This window comes from Trichosurus vulpecula, chromosome 1 (assembly GCF_011100635.1).
Source record: "Trichosurus vulpecula isolate mTriVul1 chromosome 1, mTriVul1.pri, whole genome shotgun sequence".
Lineage (NCBI taxonomy): Eukaryota > Metazoa > Chordata > Mammalia > Diprotodontia > Phalangeridae > Trichosurus > Trichosurus vulpecula.
In genome coordinates, this window is record NC_050573.1 from 233,127,956 (window position 1) to 233,143,372 (window position 15,417).

At 37.3% G+C, this 15,417-nt stretch overlaps 1 protein-coding gene across 1 annotated transcript in view; it reads left to right on the forward strand.

The window, feature by feature from the left end:
* Positions 1 to 15,417, forward strand: part of L3MBTL4 (L3MBTL histone methyl-lysine binding protein 4) — a 394,385-nt gene that overhangs the window by 112,648 nt on the left and 266,320 nt on the right. The window contains exon 12 of the mRNA XM_036741011.1: positions 7,695 to 7,809. Within this exon, the coding sequence (XP_036596906.1) occupies positions 7,695 to 7,809 (115 nt within the window). The remainder of the gene's footprint in view (positions 1 to 7,694; positions 7,810 to 15,417) is intronic.

Genomic DNA, 15,417 nt, shown 5'->3' on the forward strand with positions numbered 1-15,417 from the left:
CTGTTCTGTAGTTTATCCCAAGGGATGAATGTTGATCAATAAAGTAGGGGTGGTAATTCATAAAAATTTTATAGAAATATTCCTCTTCTGATCCTGCCAGTATAGCACTGACTGATCATCCATGTTTTTAGATTGCTGATTCATAGAAAAAGAGGTGATTTGAATCTGAACCAGATAAATAATTTGGATCCAGCAGGTGTCATAATGACCATGTTAAATTGAGTTCTACTTATTTTTTAGAAGCAAATTTAAGTCTGTCTAGTTAATTAAAATTAATTAAATTGAGAGCAGTTTAAATGCTCTATAGCCCTTTTAAAAAATTAAACAACTTTTTTCTTTATTGCTCCCAGCGCCGCAAATGAACCTACTAATGATAATGATTACTCTTATTTCTGGTACTTAAGTGGTACTTTGTATTGTCAAATGATTTTTTTCAAATATTAATATACAAAATCTGTACAATACCTGAGAGCGTTGTAATCTATCAAAAGTGATGAAACTGATCCAAAGAAAGGTTAAACCTGGCCAATTGTATTGGCAACCAAAAATGGGCTCCTTAGCACTTAGTCAACAAGTGCCCTTGACTAGTTTGGCTTTTTCCCCTGAACTGAATGCTGTTTGTATGTTGGACTGGAGTAAGCTTGTCGGCCCCTTCACCTTGCTTCCCTTGCTTAAGCTGATGGAAAGAACCTGTGCTTTCCCGGTCAACCCCTTCACCTTGCTTAAGCAGATTGAAAGAACCTGTGCTTTCCCCAGCGTACCTTACACCCCCGCAGAAGCTGGATGGTTAAAAGCAGCTCCCGTTGGAGCCAGAGGCTGCTACAGCCACAGCCACAGAGCTGACCTACGGGAGGAAGCTGAACAAAGACTTCAGGCCAGTGGGTAATCTTTTTACCATAGAGGGGGAAGCATGATTTTGCTTTACGCAATCATGCTTCTCTGTAGCCTCCTGGTTACTCTTTCAAGGCGTACTTATTGGGCCTGGAAGCTTTTGATCAATATATCAAAATGGGGTTGCTGGTTCATGGGTTGGTTACTGTGGAGCCTAAATATATGTTTTGATTCTTCTACCTTCTACTTTGAGAGTTTCTTATATCTGGCGGTTCCGAACCTTTCAGACATGTTTATGATCCTCTTTGAGATTATAAACTCTGCCCTCCTATTACACCAATATGTAGGAAATCGATGCCAAGAGGAGACTAAAGATACAGATTACAGAATGATAGAATGTTCACGCTGAGACTTAGTGATCATGTCGATCAAATCCATTATTTTAGGGTTGAGGAAACTGAGGCCAACAGAAGGAAAGAAACTTTCTCAGGATTGCACAGCAAAGGATTAATAGAGCTTTGATATAAATTAAGGTCTTCTGAGGTCCAGGATTTTTTTGTTTGTTTTTCAATTATAGGCGCCTTTTCTTTTCATCATTGTAGTATAGTAATTTTTCAATACATTTTTTTTCTTTTTTTTTAATATTTTTTTATTTTTAGTTTACCACACACGGTTCTACATAATTTTGAGTTCCAAATTTTCTCCCCTCCCTCCCACCCTCCCTCCCCAAGATGACATGGAATCTCATATAACTACCATATATAACTTCGCATTGAATTAATTTATACACTAGTCAAGTTGTGGAGAAGAATTATGACCAATGGAATGAATCATGAAAAAGAAGAGACAGAACCAAAAAAAAAAACACAAAACCCAAAAACAAAAGAGAAGAAAAAAGGCGAGCATGTAGTGTGCTTCAATCTGCATTCAAACTTCACAGTTCTTTCTCTGAATGAAGATAGCATTCTCCATTGTGAGTCCCCTGGAGTTGTCCTTGCACCTTGCGTTGAATGCATTTTCAATTAAACCCTACTTGAAGAAACACAGTTAAACATAATTGACAAAAGAGACAAGAGTAACAAGCATCATGATCTCCAGCAAGACAATCGTGGTCTTTCCACTCTATCACAGTGAATTGATCCCTTATCTTTTTTTAATTTAAATTTGATTTTTTATTTAAATTTAAATTGTTCTTATTTACAATTGACTGCTTAAGTCATGGTTCTTTGTCCCGGAACTTAGTTCAGAGATTTAGCTGGGCCATAATGGATTAAGTTTAAAAATCCAGCTTACCTGCTAATCACGGTACTATTCTTTTCTTTCTCCCCTCCCCACTTTATAGTATTTTATTTTTCCAATTACATTCCATTACATTCACTTTTATAAGATTTTTGAATGATTTTGACCCAACAAGAGATAGAGAGCATTACAAAATGCAAAATGGATAATTTTGATAATGTTAAATTGAAATGTTTTTGTACAAAAAAAGCCAATGCAACAAAAATTAGGAGGGGAGCAGAAAATTGGGAGAAAATCTTTACAACTCGTATCTCTGATAAAGGCCTCATTTCTAAAACATACAGGGAACTGAGCCAAATATATAGGAATACAAGTCATTCCCCAATTGAGAAATGGTCAAATGATATGAACAGGCAGTTTTCAGAGGAAGAAATTAAAGATATCTATAGGCATATGAAAAAATGCTCAAAATCACTACTGATTAGAGAAATGCACATCAAAACAACTCTTAGGTACCACATCTCTCCTGTCAGATTGGCTAAAATGACAAAACAGGAAAATGATAAATGCTGGAGAGGATGTGGGAAAATTGGAACATTGTTACATTGCTGGTGGAGTTGTGAACTGATCAAGCCATTTTGGAGAGCAATTTGGTACTATGCCCAAAGGGCTATAAAAATGTTCATACCCTTTGACCCAGCAATATCACTTCTAGGATTGTATCCCAAAGAAATCACACAAGTGGGAAAAGGACCCATATGTACAAAAATATTTATAGCGACTCTTGTTGTGGTTGCTAAGAATTGGAAATCAAAGGGATGCCCATCAATTGGGGAATGGCCAAACAAGCTGTGGTATATGAAGGTAATGGAATACTATTGTGCTATAAGAAATGGAGATGATATGGATTTAATAACAACCTGGAAAAACCTACGCTACATAATGCTGAGTGAGCGGAGCAGAGCTAGGAAAACATTATATACAACCACAGATATATGGATTCTGTGAGGACTAATCCTGACAGACTTTGCTCTTCTCAGCAACACAAGGTACAAAGACAACTCCAAAGGACTCACGATGGAGAATGCTATCTACATCCAGGGAAAGAACTATGAAGTGTGAATGCAGATTGAGGCACACTTCACGCTAGCCTTTCCCCCCCGCCTTTTTTTTCTTCTTCTCTCTTTTGTTTTTATTTTTGGGTTGGTTTTTTTTTTTTTTTGGTCCTGTTTCTTCTTTCTCATGATTCATTTCATTGGTCATAATTCTTCTCCACAACTTGACTAGTGTGTAAATTAATTCAATGTGAAGTTATCCATGGAAGTTATATGGTATTCCATGCCATCTTGGGGAGGGAGCGGTGGGAGGGAGGGAAGAAAATCTAGAACTCAAAATTATGTAGAAACGAGTGTTATAAACTAAAAATAAAAAAAAATTAAAAAAAAGAAAAAAAAAGATTTTGAGTTCCAATTTTTTTCTCTCTCAGCTCCCCTCTCCCCAAGATGGCATGCAATCTGATGTTATTACAATCTTATTAAACATATTTTCACATTGGTCATGTTGTGAAAGAAGAATCAGAACAAAAGGGAAAAACCAGAAGAAAGAAAAAAAGGAGAAAATAGTATGCTTCAATCTGCATTCACACTCCATAGTTCTATCTCTGGATATGGATAGCATTTTCCATCATGAGTCTTTTGGGGTTGTCTTAGATCCTTGCATTGCTGAGAAGAGATAAGTCTATCAAAGCTGGTCATTGCACAATGTTGCTGTTACTGTATACAGTGTTCTCCTGGTTCTGCTCATTTCACTTAGCATCAGTTCAAGTAAGTGTTTCCAGGTTTTTCTGAAGTCCACCTGCTCGTCATTTCTTGTAGCACAATACCACTGTACTATTCTTTCCTCAGGGAATTTTACTACACCTGGGGGATGAGTGGTCACCAGGGAGTCTGGTCTAGTATCTTTACACCACCAAGCTATCCTTCAAAGATGTCTGGTTTGCTGTCCAAAAATCTGGCCCACTAGCTTGCATCTGGATTCAAACAATGAGCACTTCTTTGTCTCAGGAGGGAAGGAGAAGGTCCTTGCTTGTTTTTCATTACCAAACTTCCAACCAATCATGTTGTTCCCCTCACCTCAGCTCTGTAACTAGTCACGTTGTCCTCAGTCCCTTTATGTCATCTACCGTGTTCTGTTCTTTGTTCTGTATTCCCCAAAACCTATAAAAAGGAGAGCTGTCCTTTTCAGGGTCCTTTACATAAAAGGAGGCAAGCTGTTGACCTTTTATTATCAGGTAGCATGGCCCTGTTAATAAATGATATTTTGCTTGGAGAAACTTGCCTGAGTTTACCTTTTTGTCAGATTTCAATCCTGACAACAGTAATGGTTGACAGGTACAGAATGATACATACATTTTCATATGTGGCCAGTGTGTTAAGTTGTTTTGCTTGACTGTATTTGTTCTTGGAGGCCAGCTTTTTTTCTTTTGGGTGGGAAAAGAGGAGGGTAGTGGGAGGGAATGGTAGTGATACCTCCCCACAAATGAAAAAAAAAAAGAATGTTAGCAAAATTTGAGAGCAGAAGGAAGTTTAAAAGGAGACACAGATGACGAGAGACATATTTATACTACTGTTTAAATGTAATATGTGCTTGGTGCTATATATAATAGATATACGTAGTATCATCAACGATACTCTTCTTGTTCTTTGCATATGGAAATATTCATGTTTGTTGATGTTTGTCAAATTCATAATAAAAAAAGAAAATTTAAAAAATACACCGATTCCCTTCCGAAATTGTCCCCCTTAAATACTCTAGTAACAGGGATTCTTAACTTTCCTTGTGTCACAGTCTCCTTTGATAGTCTCATTAAACCTATGAACCCCTTCCTAGATGAATATTTTTAAATAATTGAAGAAATTGCTAAATTCCAGTTAGAAGTTAATGAAAATAAAGATATGTTTTTTCCTTCATCCAAGTTCATGATTCCCACAGTCACAATTCTAGGCTGACACCTGGCCCCTATGGAATTGTATTTGCTACCACCATCCAGTTAATTCAGCTCTCACATTGACTCTCAGGTGCTGTCATAATTTCAGAGGAATCTTCTAAGTGCTGTGTGAAATACCACCTGTCCTGTCTTCTATTTCTGAGGCCCACAACACCTCTTCTCCTTACCATATTATACTGACAGTAGCCTTTAACTAGAGTTTTTAGATATTTATGCACAGAATCTCAGAATTAAAGGAAAGCTCAGAAATCATCTAGTTCAAATGCTGCCTGAGAAAGAATCCTCTCTATGACATCTTTAATGAGTGGCTATCCAATCTTTGTTTGAAGGTCTCCCCATAATGGTTGGATGGCTTGACTATGAAAGTGTAGTTGCTAATAGCTCAGTATCAGCATAGCTGGGGTATCCCCTATAATGGCTCAGAGATTTGTGCCTGGTCCAATGTTGTTTAACATTTTTATCGGCGACATAGTAGATGGCCAGTTCACCAAATTTAAAGATGGCACCAGCTGGGAGGGATAGCTAATGAAGTAGATGACAGAGTGATGATCCATAGGGTCCTTGACATTATAAAGCACTGAGAGAAATCTAATAAGTTTAATTCAGTAGGGATAAATGTAGAATATTATACTTGGGTATGAAAAGATCAACCTCACAGTATACAATATGGTTAGACAGAAATTTTTCTGACAAAGATCAATGCGTTTCCATGGACAACAAGCTCAATGTGATTCATCAGCATGACAAAAAAAAAGCTAGTCAATCTTTGCCTGCATTAAGACAGGAATATCTTCCAAGCATAGAGAAGTAATAGCCACCCTGTATTCTTCTCTTATCTGAATTATTGTGTTCTGTTCTGGGCAACATACTTTATGAGAAGCTGGGAAGTATTAAGAGGATGATCAACTTTGCCTTCAGTCCATGGCATAGAAAGATGTGTTGAAGGCACTGGAGATGTTCAGCCTGGAAAAAAGATTACTTAGAGGAGGCATGATATCTGTCTTCTGCTATTTGAAGAAAGGACATGTTGTGTAAGAAAGGAATTAAATTTGTTCTGTTTGGCCCTAGAGTGCAAAACCAGTAGGTGGATATTGAAAAAAACTTGATATCAGGAAAACCTTTCAAACAATAGAAGCTGTGAAAAAAAATGGAATGGGCTACATGAGGAAGTGATGAGTTCCTCTTGCCTTGGAGGTCTTAAATCAGAGGCTGAGTGGATACTTACTACGTATATTACAATGAGAATTCTTATGCAGGTTGTATTAGATGGTTTCTGAGGTCCCTTCCAACGTCCTCAGGTAGCCCATTTCACCTTTTGGAAAGCTCCAATTATTAGAAAGTTTTCCCTATCCCCACCCCTCAACCTTCAATCTTCCAAACCCCTCAGTCTTCCAGTTTGCATATTCCATCCACTGTTGCTGATTCTTCTTGTTGTTTCAGTCCTGTCCAGTACTCTCCATGACCCCATTTGGGGTTTTCCTGGCAAAGATACCAGAGAAGTTCGCCATTTGCTTATCCATGTCATTTTACAGATGAGGATCTGAGGGAAACAGGGTTTTGTGACTTGCCCAGGGTTACATAGCTAGTAAGTGTCTGAGGCCAAATGTGAACTCATGAAGATGAATCTCCCTGATTCCAAGCTGAGTGTTCTATCCACTCTGCCACCTAACTTCCTCCTTTCCTGATTCTACTACCTTTTGCATTCATGCATTTGAAAACAACTCTCTCATTTCCCCCAAAGTCAAGGTCTTTCCTCAGATGTGAGGCCCAGAACCAGAGAGAACACTCAAGATGTGATTTTCTCCCAGTAGATTACAGCAGAACATCATTCTCTGTTTTTGATATTTTACTTCTGTAATTTCAGCCCATGCTGTCATTAGAATTTTTTGTCTACTGCCTCACACTGTTGACTTGTGCTGAGGGAGCTTTCATAAGAAATGTTGTCTAACCATTTCCCGCCGCCCCCCCCCCACCATATTTTATACTATGCTTTTTGAACATGAGTAAATATAAGACTTTAATTTACCCCCTACTATTTTTTTCCCGTAGTGGCAACAGTGCCATATGTCAACCTGACATGAGCAATTAGAAGGCATACTTTCTTTTGGGTGTGTGTATTTAGGATGTGATAAAAAATCTCCTAGGGTTTGCCAAACCTGAAAACCCATGCCCATTTTTGAAGATAAACATTATGGGAAAAGATGAGACCAGAATGAAAATGAAAAACATCCATGGGGATGATGAAGCTCTGGACGGAAATCAAACAACATTTTGGTTTGTTTTATCACTGTTTTTGGTTATGTGAGAAAGAATGACATGAGAAGTCAATAGCTGGTTAGAGAGTGTGACAATGGCGTTTGGTTTTTGTGAGAATACTTACCCATATCTGAATCTGTTTATGGTTATGGAATAAAACAAAGACAAAGTCAATAGGTTTGCTATTTTTTTGAGAAACATTTGTGTCTTGAACTCTAAATTTATCTATTATGGTCACAAATAATATTATTTTGATATTTTTGTACTCTTGGCATGTTGATCTCTGGTTAATAAAATTTTTCATATATATTTGTATATATGAATATCAAATGCTGATTATTCAAACTGTACTTTTTGACAGGTCCACTTTGATGGCTGGAGCCACAAATATGACTATTGGATGGATGTTGACAGCCCTGACATTCACCCAATAGGATGGTGCAACATGACAGGTCACCCGCTAGAAGTGCCATATCGTAAGTACAGTCTTTCGTTGAGTTTTTTTTTCAATTACCTTGCGTACATTTGAGCCTTAGAGTTGTTAACTTCTTTTATTTATCAAATAACCAAGTATTTAATAGGTCATGATACATAGAAGATTATTGAAAAACAATAATCCTCAATGATTTGTTGTGTATAACAAATTAGGTATGATAATCAGAATGGATTTGTGATAGAATTAGCTAAATTTGATAGGATTTGATACTATTGTCCATTTTAATAATGGAAACTAAGCTAAACAAATTAATGTCCATCTTGTGCATATAGATGTTGTTTTTGTCAATATAGTTTAATGTATTATGTCTTTGCAGCACATCTTTTCTGTACATGTGTCATTATTTACTGGAGCGTGTAAACTTTAGAGTGCAGAACTGGGTATTCACTGTTTTCCTATCTAGCCCATTGGCCAGCACTATGACTGTCATATAGCAAATATTTAATAAATATTTGAATGAAAAAAGAAAAAATGCATGAATGAATGTATTAGTCCTCAGGTAGTTCATTTATACTTTATTAACTGCATATCCCACCATAGGATTTTATTGCAGTAGGTTAGTGGTAGAAAGTTTTTGTGTAGAAATAGAATGCCTCCTGATTATTACTTCTTGCTATGTGAGCAATAATAAAATCTATTGGTACTGAGACTCTAGGGGTGTGTGTGTGTGTGTGTGTCTGTGTGTGTGTGTGTGTCTGTGTCTGTGTCTGTGTCTGTGTCTGTGTCTTGCTACTTCCTTGAACCTTGTAACCAGTGTCAAATTTCCTATGTTTGTTTCAGATACACATAAGCATTTTTTGCTCATTGCTCCAGGATTTCTCTATACGTATTCCATAGGTGAAATGTTGGCTCTTGATCTCCTAATTAGATTGTCTTCTGTTAAACCTTAACCAGAGATACTTTCTTAGGCTTTACAACTGTTGCAAGATATATCTTTCAAAGAAATCCTCTACTTTTGAAAGGTGTCTTTTATAGTCAAACATATTTCACTAGCATACTTACCAAAAATAAGTGGTAAAGGCATGTATGGAAGGAAATATATGACTAGGTAGCTTTATAATCATTTCAATACATAAATATGTAGCAAGAAATAGGAGGGAGTAAAATTTAGCAGAGAGTAAAATTTTACTATAGGGCATCAAAATCTTTTAAGGAAAAATTGACTACTAATAGAAACTAAGGTAGGTACAATAGACACTGTAATTTTAACTAAAATGCTAAAAAACTGGACTGTCTGGTTTCAATTCCATATATATTATATGTATATATATGTGTGTGTGTATATATATATATATATATACACATATATATATATATATCACTTAGTATCTTTTAAAAGATGGGGAAAGAAAGATCTAGGATGGTCCAAGAATCAGAATGCCTGGGTTTGAGGCCAGACTTTAACTTTAGCTGAGGCCTTAGCTGAGTGATCTGAGAGGAGGTGCTTAAACTCTCTCAGTCTCAATTTCCTAATCGTTGAAATACTGTCTAGGAGGGTAGTTATCAGAAAGCACTTTGTGGGCCTTAAAGCACTCCACATTAATGGGAATTACTGCTGTTACTGCAAAATGGAGGAGAGTGAAGCTCATATTTTCTGCATCGCAGGATTGTGGTGTGGATACAATTTGACACTTGTGTGCAATGCTTTGTAAATCATAAAGTGCTATATAAATGTCATCTCTTGCTATTTTTCATTACATTCCACCACATACATGATAATAATGCATGCTATCATTCTATTTAGGGAAACCTTGGGCATGTGGGGCACACAGAGAGAGCCTGGTAGATTTATCAGATTGAAGACAATTTCTATAACCCTGAAAGTGGGGGCCCTACTCATGAAGGAAGAAAGGAAGTAAACAAGCATTTATTAATTAAGTGCTTACTATTTGCTAGGCACTGGGCTCTGTTCTTGGAATACAAATACAAGCCAGAAGGAAAACAGGCCCAGCCCTCAAGTAACTTACATTTTAATAAAGGAAGAGAACATACAAAAAGGAGCTGAAAAGCTAGGAGAAATTAATGCAGGCTGGCCTGAGCCCTTCCACAAGGTGGAGGCTCCTGGAGGAATTCACTTGTGGGAGGAGGGGATCTGGTTAAGCCTAGGGATATTCCACAATGAGCAGATCTCAGCAGTGGTTGTTGACGTGAGACAAATCCACAGCAGTATATTGATCCTTTTGACCCCGTCTGAGGGAGTCCCAGGTCTGGATCTAGCTCACGCTTAGACTGATATTTTTCCATAGAGTAGGTTGAAATTTTTGTGGGGCTTTTTTTGACCAAGTACTTGGGGATAGAGGTGGAGGGGGGCAGGGAGAGAGGCTTTGACTTACAGACTGCTGTGCATGGGGAGAGGTGTGGGTGTTTCTGCAAAGTTCCGAGGCCGTGGTCATAGAGTTAGAGTTTTGTTGGATAACTGAAAGCGGGAGGTACTGCCTGGATCACACAACAGGGATCACAGAATCTCAGAGTTAGAGTAGACCTAATATTTGCCTTTAAATCGAAACCCAATCAATGCCTGTATAAGAATTCCTATTCAGCAAGGGTTCTTAACCTGGGATCAATATATTTGGTTTCTTTTATAATCTTAGACATTTTAAAATGTTTCTTTGAGAAGGGATCCATAACTTCACCTGAGTGCCAGAGGGACATAGGACACAAAAAACCCTTCTTTACAACAGCCTCAACAAATTATCATTGGCCCTCTATGTGCTATAGCTAGTTATGGAGAATCCAACCACTCCCAAAGGAACCTTTTCCTCTTTTGGATACCTTTAATTCATACTAAATTTTTCTTTACAATAAGCCAAAATCTGCCTCTGTGACTTCTATCCATTAGAATACATTTCATCCCTCTTGTAAGGGCAGCTAGGTGGCACAGTGGATAGAGTGACTGGCCTGGATTCGGGAAGACTCATCTTCCTGAGTTCAAATCTGGTCTCAGACACTTAGTGTGACCCTGGACAAGTCATTTAATCCCGTTTGCCTCAGTTTCCTCATCTGTAAAATGAACTGGAGAAGGAAATGGCAAATCACTCCGTCATCTTTGCCAAGAAAACCCCAAATGGGGTCATGAAGTTGAACGTGACTAAAATGATTAAACAACAACAACGTTCTTCCTGTATGTTTTTTCAGATTCTTGAAGATGCTTACCCTCCCTTCCTATAAATATTTTCTCAAAGTTAAACACCCTCATTTACTTCTGATGCTGACTGGTGTGGCATGGTATTAGGGCCTTTTACCATCCTGTTGCCCTCCTCTGGACTCAGATAGCCAATTTATTGCCCTTTCTAACATTTGGCCCCCAAAACTGAACACAGTACTTCTAATGTCCATCTGACCGGAAAAGGATACATTGGAAAATCATTGGCTCCCTTATACAGGTCACCCATGTCCCTCATTAGTTAGCCTCAGGTGACATTGGCTTTTCCAACTACAGTGTCCTACTGTCAACTCATATAAATCTTGTGGTCCACTAAAGCCCCTAAATGTTTTTCAGATGTGGTACTACTGCTCCCTGCCCATCTTTCTCCCATTTGGGACACTGATTTTCTTTTTAGCTGGAGTAAGATATTCTGCATTCAACTCTATTCAGTTTCATCTTAGTAGATTTAGCCCCCATGTTCTAGCCTATGCTGCACTCTTTTTTAAGGGCCTGACATCAAATGTATTTATTATTCCTCCCAGATGTACATCTTGTGCAAATTTGAGGATAGTGGTAGTTGTGCCTTCATCTAAGTCACTGGTAAAAATGCTATACAAAGACTCACTTTCTGGATCAAACAGAGTATTTTAAGGGAGCCAGGAAATATGGTTCAGGGGTCAGGTTACAAAATTTGTTACTTAGATAACAGTGAAGATCTTATTTGCATAAACCGTTTGTGTAATTTGGTGCACTGAGTTTCTTTCCGGTACTTGTGTGTTTTTGGACTGTCCAATAACTCATTGCAGCTGAACTGCTCTCTCCGACACTGTTGCCCACATCATTCTCAGGGGGACAATAGAGACAGACTTCCCCATTTCTGGACCTGATACTTTTAGTAGGAATTTTGCCATTTTGGTGGTGAAATGGTGTTATGATAGATCCCAGGCTTTTTCCTGTTACATTTCTTTCCCTCATAATATTCAGGTGGCCCTATGGTTTGTAGGAGTTGAAACTTTCCTGAATGAGGAGAATTATCTGCATGGTAGAATTCTCTAAAAGGAATATCTCTCTCTCACTATTTTGATTTTCAGGTGTGTTGGAGATATTTTAGGTTCTTGTGGTCCAATTACTCTAAGATAGTGTATGCACAGACTTCTCAGAGTCGTGGTGCTTGGCTTCTATATGATGCCTATAACTCCTGGCAGATTTTGTCCCCATATGATCTAATTGCTTTTTCCTGTTGCTGTTTAGGACCACGGTGTTGTGCCAGCTGGGGATAGGGTAGCCTAGACTGTCATAGCTGAGGCATCTGTCTCCACCCTAAGTAGCCACCATCGATATCATTGCAACTCATATTTATATAGTACTTAAAAATTATTATCTTTGGTTTTTTATTACTTATATTTCCCAGCATATCTTTCCCTTTACTCTCTACTAGAGAATCATCTCTTTTGACAAAGAATAAAAAAGGGAAAGAAAAAGAGTTCAGCAAAACTAGCCTTTTATTGAAAAGATTTAATATCATATGCCATGTCCCACAACCACAAAGAAGTGGGCTTAGGATGTATTTACTCCCTTCCCTCCCCCTTATCGCCTTCCCCTTTCTCCTTCCTTCGTCTCTCTTTCCCCTATCCCCTGCCCTTATCCCCTCCCCTTATTTCTTTCCCTTTTCCCCTTCCCCTCTCTTGTTCCTTTATCCCCTTCCCCTCTCTCTTTTTCCTTGCCCTCTCCCTTTATCTCCTTTCCATTTTTTTTCCCCTTCTGCTCCTTCCTTTTCCCCTTCCTTTCCCAGGGTTAGGGCATAGGAAGGAGAGAAAATAAATGCTTATTAATTTTCTAAAGGAGATAATTAAAACTTTTGCGGCTATAGATGGTCTTATATAGTTCAGACCGAGTGTGGTGTCTTAGATCTGGCTTTTAGCAGCATTGTATCATAGAAACAATGTTGTCTTTGGAGTCAGAAGGCCTAAGTTCAAAGGCTGCCTCTAATACTTACTGCCTAGTTGGTGGAAGGAAGTCACTTTATCTCCTGGGGCCTCTCCTTATCTGTAAAATTCAGGGCAGTTGGACTAGGTGGTCTCTGCAGTCTCTCCCAATTCTGGATCTGTAATCCTGTGTTCTCCACCTAACATATTCATCCATTTTTTTTTCTCGAGTATTGCTTTAGACTTGTTGGGAGTTTGATTTTACATACACATACAATAGAGTCTACCAAAATCCTCCTCCATTACTTCCTCATGGCATGAAGCTGATATGGGATTTTTGAAGGCTTTTCCTGTTGAGCACAATTTCTGACAGGGCTGATAATGTCAGAGCTACCACCCTGGGTGAGTTCAGAGAGGCTCATCACCCAACAGACAGATGCTGACTAGGTGGGAATTTCCCAAGGCCATGTCACAACTGTATAATAACACAGAAGGGTTATGATTTCCGACCCTGGAGGGGCATCACTACCCGATTGAAATCACAGATTCTTGATGCATTGAGGTACGACGCAAGCAATTCTGAAATGGTCAGTCATGTATGGCATTTCAGTAAATAGAAATGGCCAGCCACATGGGACATTTTACAGTATAAAATAGATCCCTATGTGAGAGGATCTGAACAAATGATTCCTCAGTTTTTTTTTTCCCCGACTCTTGTATACTATCTTTCTTTGAATCTGTGTGACTCTAACCCTAAGTTTTCAGTCATGTCCCCCTCCCCCCAGTCCTCCAATATGAATTTTACTTTTAACACAGATATATGACTCATCATTTGCTTCCAGAGACACCTTTTTTCCACAAAATAATAATTATTAAAATTAGGACTTTATTTGTCCTGCTGATGTTAGCCTTGTGACTGTACAGAGAGAAGAGCTACAATACCCCTTATGTAGGTGAAGGATTATGTATGACAGTGTAGAGGAATCTTGAAATAAAGGAGTAATCAAAATTAACAGTCTTTGTCGGGAAGGATGCTCAGAAGAGCTAAGTTTTCAGTTATGTCTAGAGTATGGGCATAAATTAAGGGAATATTTCAGATGACTGAATTGTAATAAAGTCTCAGAGTATCTACAGTATCTTGTTAATTGTAAGGCTATCATGATTAGAAAGAAATTTTGAAAACTTTTAGTTTCCCAGAAATGTTAAGGTGTTGCTTCTAGAAACTTATATTCACTTACTTTAAAAAGACTTGGAAATATTATTTTCTAATGTATTTAAAAATTTTCCAAATGAAATATTTTATTGGATTTGTTAAAGATATAAAAATGCATCTGTTCCAGTTGCTTTTTAAAATTTTTAAATTTATTTTATTTCTAATTTATTGAATAAAACAAGCATTTCCATAGCGTAGTATAATTAAAGAAAGATGATTGCACACAAAACTGCAAGTCTGTTATGTACAACTTGCCATTCCTTTTAAATTTATTCAATATGCCCAACTGCTTTTAAATAGTAACTAAATGTTATCAGGGATGATGGAAACTTACTAACTGAATTTCAGTAAAAACCTTTCCATAATGGTGATTTTGGTGAATAGAATCCAAAGATTGTTTAGTAAACACATCCATCAATGTACTTCTTCCATCTGAATCTATGTGTAATGATGATGATAGAATTCGTGTAGCAATTTAAGGTTTGCAAAGTGCTTTACGTGTTACCTCATTTATGTACCCAACAACCTTGTCAGGTAGATGCTGTTATTATTATCTTTTTACAGATCAGGAAACAAAGGCACAGACAAGCAAAATATTTGAGATCACACAGTAAGTTAAGCATCTGAAGAAGGATTTGGACTCAGATCTTTGCGTTATATCCTCCATACTACCTAACTTGTTTTGTGATATTTTTATTTTTTCAGTTGTAACAGCTATTATAATCAAGTAAAGCATACAAACAAAAAAGATGTTAGAGAGAATGAGATGAATATGAAATAATATTTTAAAATTATTTTATTAAATATTTTGATGCAAAATAAACAACTGTCAGAATCATTATGTCAAACCAGTTAAAAATCATGTAAAAAATTAAATCACATTCATTTCATTAAAATTTTGATATTAATATATTTTAGTGAGAACAAAAAAGGTATTTTGTATCATTTAATAAATAAGTTATTTGGAAAACATTCTTTCATCTTCATTTTGACCTTTTAAATGTCTTCTTTTCTTGTGTGTTTTACAATGTACTTAATGTATTTCTGCTGTGGTACATATATGATTTATTTATATGTGTGTGTGTGTGTGTGTGTGTGCGCATGCATATAAACATACACATGTGTAATGTAATGTGACCATTGTTACATGTTTATAACTGATAGGAATATGTGATCAAAACATTTTGGAGAGCACTAGCTTATGGATGTCTGTAGCCTTACATTGTCAGGAGCTGTCTATCTGCAAGTGATTTGGAAGAAACTGGAAAGCAGGGCCAGGCTCACATAATTGTGGATAAAAATACA